Here is a 9,626-nt window from a genome sequence, read left to right on the forward strand (position 1 = left end):
AAGACTACTCTAATTGCCTTTAGCATTATTAAGTCAGTCCAATTGTTTTAAAAATCTGGTAAGCTGATGTATTAAGCTGACATGATGGAGCCCTTCAGCTTTCACTGTGGTCATCACTATCTCCTGCATCCACACAGCCATCAGTAGCAAGCTGATGAGGACTTCTGTGGTGCGACCACTAGGGTGGGACCCTAGAAGCTTTCAAATATCTTCATTTTATACTTCTTCAAATCCATTGGTTTTTTTTTAGATCAGCACAGCTAGTTTGGAAGTTTTAAAAATTTCCCTGAAGAGGGGCTGGGGATTTAGCTCAGCGGCACAGCGCCTGCCTGGCAAGCACAAGGTCGTGAGTTCGATTCCTGGTACCAGAGAAAAACCAACAACAACAACAAAAAATTTCCCTGAAGGATGAAGTATTTCATAATCAAGAATCAGGTCAATGAGATCTCTGTAGTCCATATAATAATATAAACACCTCACCCACCCACCCAAGTACTGGGGATTGAGCCCAGGACCTTCATACTGAGTTATATCCAGCCTTTTATTTTGAGACAGGGCCTCACTAAGTTCCCAAGCTGGTCTTCAACTTGCTATCCTCCTACCTCAGCCTCCCAAGTGCTGGGATTACAGGCATACACCACAACACCTGACTATAAGCACTTTTATTGTATCACTCCAGGTTAAAACAATGATAGCAATGGCCATTTTAATGTTAAATTTCTTCCAAAATTCCTTAACTATTTTTGGATTCTCACCTTCAGTAACAGAAATTAACATCATAAATGTTCACTTTATATGTAAGTTATAAATGATGTTTCTACAGCTTTATCAAGGAGTTGTAACAGGCAGTTTTTGGAGGAAAAAGGACAGGCGTAAGTCCTGCTTTTGTGGAGAGCACAGCTTGATGCCCTGTGAGAAGTTTTAAAGTTTGTTTTCGAGGCTTCTGTTATTGCAATAATCTCAGTAACTTGGAAGAATTAAGTAAAAACACTAATACAATATGGGCAATGATCCATGCATTTTTCCAACAGAGAAGCCCATCCCAAGGCTGACTAAAAATTCCTTTCACAAAGTTCACTTAAAAGGGTTACAGTTTGGTGAGTGATAAACTATTACTGGCTTTAGCTTAAAGCCTCCATTTGCCCATGCTGCCAAGTACCATAGTTACGTTACCTGCTAGAACTTTAAACTGTGGAGCATGTTTTGTGTCTTTGAGGCAGGAATTCATAACATACTTGTGCCATCAAAACCAAGAATTTGGGGCTGGGGATCTAGCTCAGCGGCAAAGCGCCTGCCTGGCAAGCGCAAGGTTGTGAGTTCAGTTCCCGGTACCGGAGAAAAACCAAAAAAAAAAAAAAAAAAAAAACCAAGAATTTAACTCCGTGCACAGCTGTCTTCTCAATTTACTTCTTATCACTGGTGGAAAATTCTTTTGGAGCTTTTTCATTTGTACTAATGGCTATGTCAAAAAGCTGAGGCTTAAGAAATTGGAGCATTGTTTAAAATAACTACAGCAAGCACTAGTGGTATTAAAAGGAACCACTTCCGCAAGATACAGTGATTTCCTTGTTCAGTTTTAGTGTATAAATAAAGTTCTGTGTGAGAAAGGCTGTACTTGATTTTTCACTAGTTAGTCTTGAGTCCCAGTGTTCAGCCATCTTTCCTTTTCTTTTATTTCTTTATGCCTTGTTCTTCCTGAGTTAACAGACCTCGAATCTGGTCCAGGCATATTTTATTTTTATGACATTACCTCATGATCCTCAGTGAGATTTTTTTTGTATCTGTTGCTTGGGATCTATCACATGTTCTCATTTCTATGCATTTTCTCCCTTTGCGTTCCTTCTCATTACATAAAACATTTCTTTTTGTATGTAGCACATGGCATTTTTGAACCAGGATGCTTAGACTGGCTTGGGGTATTGAATGAGTGGTCTTCTCAAACAGAAAAGCTCACAAAGTAAGCAGGAAAACACAGATCGTGTAAAACAATACATATGGTAAAATGAGGCAGTCAGGAGATGTCTGAGACGTATGTTTTTTATACTATATTCCTGTGGGCTTGGTTCAGCTGGGAGCAATTTTCTGTGTTCACCTAGCATTTTTAATGGATAAAACTGCACATACACATGCATGCAAATTTTGCCTTCTTACAGATTGTTCCCCGATATATTAATTGCACTGAGGAAAAAATTCGCATTTTAAAAACAGAACCAACTGATACATTTCTATGAACAGTTTTTGGATTGATAGCAGGTTCTCATAGCAGCAGAATGGTTGACAATAGGACATCAAGTAATTTTGAGGTGTGTTATTATGTGACCTGGGTATCTGATCCACCAAACCAAAAACTGAACATTACAGCAATAATTCATCAAATATAAACTGTTTAGTCAGACATCACACACACACACACACACACACACACACACACACACACACGGAGGATATTGGTGGGTGGACTGAAGAAATTCCAGGTGCCTCAGACCTTCCAGATACCGATTTCAGCGTTACTATTGCCCCTTCGTCAGCCACCATCTACAGCACTAAGGGAAACACAAGCAGATAAAGAATACCACCTAAACGCAGTCTACAAAGATTTGCACAGTTACTAGAGTCAGCCCAAAGTGAAGATTGCTGTACTATAATCCCACCGAAGGGAGTTTCAAAAGGAAAGAAAGATTGATTAATTTACATGGATTTTCAGGTCCAATACCCACAAACTCAATACACTTTAATTGTGATACTGCAATCCAAATGTAACTTACATGATCCAATCTTGTCTTTTTAAAAGATTGATCATCATTAAATTCATCTTCCTCATATGGCTCTGAAGAAGACGATAACTTTCTTTTCCTGGGCCCACCACCTTTTAAAACAGAAAAGCATACTCAAAATTCACACAGAAATTATAGAAATTAATTTGCTTCAAAACAAAGGTAAAAATGCATTACACAGACTACATGGTTATCTTTCAGGCCTAATGTTCCTTCTGCTACATAGGATTAGACTGAAGGAAAAGTGAACATGCTCTATAGTTTTCCTAAACTAGAAATCAGTATAATGCACTATTTGTAAACCATCACATTAATGCTAAAAGACTATCTCTCCAAATTCATAATTAATTATATTCTGTACACCATTTATCTACCAAACTCTTTTGCTTGCAGAGAGCAAATACTTAGAAAATACAGTTTTGGTAAGGTGGAAGGAAGGCTTTTTAAAACCCGCAAAGGTTCACAATTTTAGTATCAATTTTATTGGAATCTGAACTGTGCAGTTATATAATACTCAAAGTAAACGCATACAGCGTTTTGAGTTATAAGCTTAAGATGACTGTTACAAAATAAAACTGAATACCATAAACCTTTAAAGCACAGGGATCACGTTAGTATGAATACTTGTTTCCTACTTCAGTCCATAATGCAAATGTGCATTGTGTATACACAAACTAGTATCTAGCATTCACCTTAGAAGTCTTAGCAGCCATACATTTTCTAGAGTTAAGTACTTACTATTTTAAGTCTGGAAAAGAATTTTCAAACTAGATCATTTATGCCATATCATTTAAACATGTTTAATTCTTTCCTAAAAAGATGACAACTAAAAGCACAACACCAATAAATTCTTATTTTCACTTTCTAAATAGGGTACAAATATTTGTAAACAAAAACCTTCAGAAGATACTATGCAAAGATTCCCTTACAGCTTAATATGCAGGGTAATACTGTCTATAGATTTTAATTTGTGGTAAAACTCAGGTTCAATATCATGACTTGTAAATCTAAGATTGCTATTTTAAAAAGGTCTTTTGCTACAAATATCCTAAAACACAATAGTTCCTTTGGTGACATAGTAAAGATTAGCTCATCTTCCAGTTAAAAAAGGCATCCTTCTATACATCACCTGAAATTGCATTCTACTAAGAACTTTCCAACTATCCCATCCAGTCCAAAACACAGAAAAGTATACTTAAAAAACAAGAAAGTCCTGTTTTCTTATTTTCACCTTGTCTACATTTTTAAAAAAATACATGAATATGGAGTATAAGGGTAAGAAAAAACATCTCAACTTAAATTGAGGTTTAAACTTAATAAGGGTTACAAACTCCCCGGGGTGGGGGTTCTGTTCCTTGTCTCCCCATACACCCTTAGGACCTCCAACAGCATATGCCATGTACTAGGTGGGGCCCAAGACATACTTGCTAAATTAACGAGGAAGTCAAATGATAGGAAATGCTCAAGAAAAAAAAAGACTGGACACTGCTACTGAATAATCATTCTACAACCTGTTTTCAACGGAAAGATTTATGTAACATTTCCTAAGCCATTAAGCAATTCAACAAATGTTCACTGAACCTATCATTTCTTAGGCTTTTCTAAAATACTTTAAGTACTAAAAACACGTTAATGAGGAAAATAAGTCAACTCTCTCCCATATCATTTTCTCTTATCGGATGGTCCTTAAGAACTTAGCTTGTACCAGACACCACAGTAAGGAAGTTACACTAACTTTATTAGTAGTTCTTTACAACAACCCATGAATTTAGCGCAGAATACTATTTTACTGCTAATAAACAAAGAACACAGAAGAGTTAGGCAACACTGCCCAAGGTCACACAGCTACTAAGTGGAAAACAAAAAGATCTTGATATTCTGTGTAGGTGACACCCACACAATACTGTCCCCTTGTTTAAACTGGAGAAAATTAAAAGTGTTTAATATTTCATATGCATGAAATATTATGTTTAGGACCTGTTCTAACCAATCTACTGAGTGGGGAGAAAATGAAGTAAGATAACTATTGAAGAAAGATGATGGGCTTACAGGAACTTAGTATCTTCTATTTTTATACATATCTTAAGTTTAAAAGAAATTTTTTGACTAGATACAGCAGTGTACACCTGTAATCCCAGTACTCTAGAAGACTGAGGCAAGAGGATTGTAGGTTCAATCCCAGCCTGTGCAACTGTGCAACTTAGCGAGACTCTGTCTCATAATAATAAACATTTTAAAAGGGCTGGTGATGTAGCTCAGTGCAAAGGCCCTGGGTTCAATGCTTTATACTCCAAAAAGTAGAAAAATACAGCTAGGGAAAGGGGTATGCATCATACACAGTTAATGAAAGCATAAACTGGTACAACCATGAACAAAAAACAGAAGTACATATAACAAGTAAAAATGTATATATTCTGAGGAACTTAAAATTTAACCTACAGAAATAAAGACTTTTGTAAAAAGAGTTAATAATGGAAACAAGGGCTGGGGATTTAGGTCAGCAGCACAGAGCCTGCCTGGCAAGTGCAAGGTCATGAGTTCGATTCCCAGTACCGGAAAAAAACAAAACAAACAAACAAATAATGGAAACAAATGGTAAGAGGAAAAGTTAATAAGCTAACCCTATGAGTAGTCACAGACAACTGTCATAAAATTATTTAAAATAATCAAATACCTAACTGCACTGACAAAATGCCCATGATAAATTAGTGACTTAGGTTTTACACCCTTGTGTATATGTGCGCTGTACGGTGTGTATGAACACAGGAAAAAAGAATCAATGGAGTATAGGGTTATTTTCATTACTTACTTTAAATGCTTTTCAGTACTAGGATTAAGGTGATTTTTGGCAGGGGGATATGTGTGAATTAACAAAAACAGTCAAGATAGCATATGCTAAAAACTTGAGAGATTTTTTTTTCTGTATTGCAAGCTCCTTCAAATGCATTTATTTTCTTATCGGAAGCCTGAAACATGGCATAAATATTTATTCATTGAAGGAATGCTGATTACCAGTAAGGACTTTCCACAAAACATTAGTTCCTACTGACTCAGGTTTGTAGACCTGTAAATAAAACCACAGTGCAATTAGAAAAATTATCTAAAAGTGAAGAAGAGACACCTTCCAAAATTTCACTGTTATGGGATTTGATCTCTGGAAAACAAAGAAGATTACCAATGAGAAGTTGGTCCCTCTCTTTCTTGGGGGAGGCAAAAAAATACTAACCTACAAGTTTGGTTCCCAAGTAGCTGTATGACCTCGGTGAAGTTACTTAACCTTCTACAGCCTCAGTTTCTTCATCTAAAAAACTGAAGCTATTAATACCTCACGGGTTCTTGTAAGAATTCACGACAGTGCTAGGTAAACTGCAAAGGACCATTAATAAGATATTGTTATTATGTAACTAGTAACCCAAATGACTTAAATGCAGCCGAGGAATACCTGCATCACCAAACATCAGCAAGGCGGCAGCAATGGCTCCATCCATAGTAGTTGTTGACTCAATCAACTAACAGAAAAAGAAAAGACATATTTAAAAAATAATGCTGAAGGAATAATTTCACGAAGTTACTGAAATATTTAAGACAAGTACATTAAATGTCATACAGAGTGGAGTATATGCTTGTGTTATGGTGTAAGTTCTGGAAGTCTTATGATAAATTTTCACAAAATCTGGTTTATTGAAAAAGTCTGGACTTATCTAAGTATATCTTAAAATGCATAAAATTTACTCTTCATCACAATAAAGAATAATTAAAACATACAGTAAATATACTATTTTCCAGCTTTTGGTATTTTAGGTCTAAGGCTTTTCTCTGAAACTGTAAAAACTTCCCATTTCTGTTTCAGGCATTGTGTGGGCAGAGGTGGAGAGAGAACAGGAAAGAAAAAGGACAGGGAGATGGAAGAGACATGGAGAGAAGGCCTGAGAGAGGAAGCGTGATGGACAGTTATACACTTTTGCTATTTTAAGAATAAAAAGGCAGAATCCTGGTCTTTGAAAAATCTAGTTCTTCTTAAGATGAATGAAAGACTGCTGATTTTTACTTTATTTTTGAATGGCCTGAAGCTCCCCAAGAATATAATGCATATAATATTTACCTAATAGTTTTAAAATACTGTTTTTACACTGTTCGGTAACATTTTAGACTTCAGAAGAAACTAAATATCCCACATTTTTCCCGTTAGTTTTGATCCTATTGGGGAAGGGATGCTAGGGATTAACACAGGAACCTGTGTATGACAGACAAATACTCTACAACTGAGCTACATCTCTAGCCTTTACTTTTAATAAGCTGTTTTTATATTAAATCAGCCACAAGTCAAATATGAGAATACTTTCTTCTACACTCCTTTTTCCTGGTTTTGGAACCTCTGATATTTTCTAAGGCCCTCTTCATTTTCAAAATAGTCAAAGCATATTCTTACCAAGCCTAAAGCTAAATTTGTATTTTATCACTTCTAGAGCTCCTTAACAAGTGTCTAAAAATGTGTATAGTAATTTATACATGTCGCCTTTCTCTTGAACTGAGGGAATCACTTGAAATATAAATTACTCTGGAAGAGTGCTCCACTTTGAAGTGAATGTTAAATTTCCACAGTGTCAGATACTGATGAATAAGACAGAAACTATCAAGTATGGGGAGCTTACATAAGTGTTTCCGGTAGAAGGAATCCCATTGTGGAAGCACTCAAACACAAGAAAACCTCCCAACCTAGGTAGGCTTGGAAGATTAAGATTATTTTATTATTTACAAGTGTAACCTTCCCTATTAATAAGCTATGACTCCCACGAAATAAATTTCAGGCCTTTACCTTTCCTACATAAAATAATTACCTTCAAACATATATCTTTAGAAAAATGGCTATCCACAAATACCTATAGGAAGGATTCAAGAGAGACTTTTATCATCAGTACAGCTACAACTAATTATTATAAATGGTACAACCTTAAGTAAATCAGCATCACTTCTTTGTGGAAAAAGTTCCTTCAAGGTCTGAAGTTTAGCATCTTTAAGATCTTCCAATTCTGAAAGGCCTTCCAATTCTGAAATACCCTCATTTCTTCGTGACATGGTCGGAAGGCCCTGTGACTCTTCATCTTCAGATGGCTCAGAACTAAAAACATTTTTGGAACAGAATAAAACATTTTTCATACTTTGCTAATTTTTAAAATTATACTGTCTATATGTATACATGATACAGAACATCTGCATCTTTTCTACATTCAATGAAATCTGTATCTGTCAGAATAAAAGACCTTTTCATTCCAATATAGTTATGTGTGTAAAATTCCCATTATCAAAGTTAGCCCACCTTGAAGAAAATCTCAAATTACTTGAGCTGGGATGGAAAAGATGAAAAAAGGGAACTACCAGGAATTATTTTCTTTAGCCAATGTGCTGCATGTTAAATAATGTTGTCTTTCTGCTCCTGAGAAATTAGAAACCCTAAACCAGGCACAGTGGCATATGTTTATAACCCTACAACTTTGGGAGGCTGAGACAGGAGGATCCTCCAGCCAGGGCAACATGGCAACTTTATGAGACCATGTTTCAAAGTTAAAAATACAAAAACATGTGGGAATGTGGGTCTTCAGTGTGAAGGCTCTTGGTTCATTCCCCAGTACCACAAAGGGAGGGAGGAAAGGAGAGAGGAAGAAAGGAAGATTTCCAGGGCTTATGCAGACAATAAGAGATAAAAGTTAACATCAGAACTGTCTCATTTAATTTAAATATCTCTGCCAGGACAAAACACTGCCTCAGCAGACAGTGCTTATTTCATAAGAGAGTTTCTTCTCCAACAACTAATTTTAATTCTATTCCATTTCATTTTATAGGGTGGACAACTGAGAGTCCAATTTTACTCATTTACCCCTCGCCCCTAAAAATCTGTTTGAAATTTTGGTTTCCTAACATGGCAAGCACTCTAGACTTAAGAATTGGGTAGAAATGGAACACTACAGCAAGTTAGCAAGGTGGGAGTATATCTCAGCGTATTTCTACCATCAGCAAATGGTGACTCTGTTGGGTAACCGGGCGGCTCTCTTAAGCACAGACCCAAACACTGTAATTCTGTGACTTCTCTATGGCCAGCCAAGTCAGTTCTTAGGGGACCAATGATGTGTAAGAATCAGCTAAAAGTACTGAAAAGCATATTCCCAAGGATTAGGGATTTTCTTTTGGGGGAGGGGATAATATCTTGCTATGTTCAGGCCAGCCCTAAACTTAACATGTAGGCCAGGCTGGTCTCGAGCTAATGGTGATTCAGTGATCTTCCTGCCCCAGCCTCCTAACTGCTGTGATTCTAGGTGTGACACTGAAGTACATATTTCAAAAGATGTTGATGTCTTGATTTTTGTTCTGAGAAACTGCTCTAAACACTTAAATAAATCTCTTCCTTTATCACTATTCTTGTCATTCAAATGTTGGAAGACAATTCCATGTTCCTTCTATCCAGTACCATAACCAGACTTCTCATTCTTAATGCATTCAACTCCGAATTTTCATTCTACCTCACTATTGTCCCTGCTGCTTACTTTCATACCTCATACTGAAGGTATTCAGGCCAAAATTCTCATAATTTCTTCCCTGGATACATTTTCAAAGGTCTTTACTCTTCTGGCTATCATGATTTTTACTGTGATGAGAATGACACCCATTCAGAAAAGAATAATTCATGCACTTTGATGAGGTGGTATTCATACTGTCCATAAATCCTATGCCTGAGATTTAACTCACAGTTCACAAAAAACACAACAGAGGAATAAAACCAGTAACATTTATTAGAAAACAACAAAAAACTATTTTCTGGCAGAAAAGACTTCACCTCTTTAATACGTTGAAGCCGTA

At 36.3% G+C, this 9,626-nt stretch overlaps 1 protein-coding gene across 1 annotated transcript in view; it reads right to left on the reverse strand.

The window, feature by feature from the left end:
• LOC106146306 (SWI/SNF-related matrix-associated actin-dependent regulator of chromatin subfamily A containing DEAD/H box 1-like) overlaps window positions 1-7,893 on the reverse strand; it is a gene marked incomplete at its 5' end in the record, with an annotated part of 15,586 nt that extends 7,693 nt beyond the window's left edge. Inside the window, 3 exon segments of the mRNA XM_013517296.1 lie at window positions 2,766-2,866; window positions 6,217-6,283; window positions 7,725-7,893. Of these exon segments, the coding sequence (XP_013372750.1) occupies window positions 2,766-2,866; window positions 6,217-6,283; window positions 7,725-7,893 (337 nt within the window).
• Between the last annotated feature and the right edge of the window lie 1,733 nt (window positions 7,894-9,626).

Source organism: Chinchilla lanigera, unplaced genomic scaffold, assembly GCF_000276665.1.
Source record: "Chinchilla lanigera isolate Chin_1 unplaced genomic scaffold, ChiLan1.0 scaffold00004, whole genome shotgun sequence".
Classification (NCBI taxonomy): domain Eukaryota; kingdom Metazoa; phylum Chordata; class Mammalia; order Rodentia; family Chinchillidae; genus Chinchilla; species Chinchilla lanigera.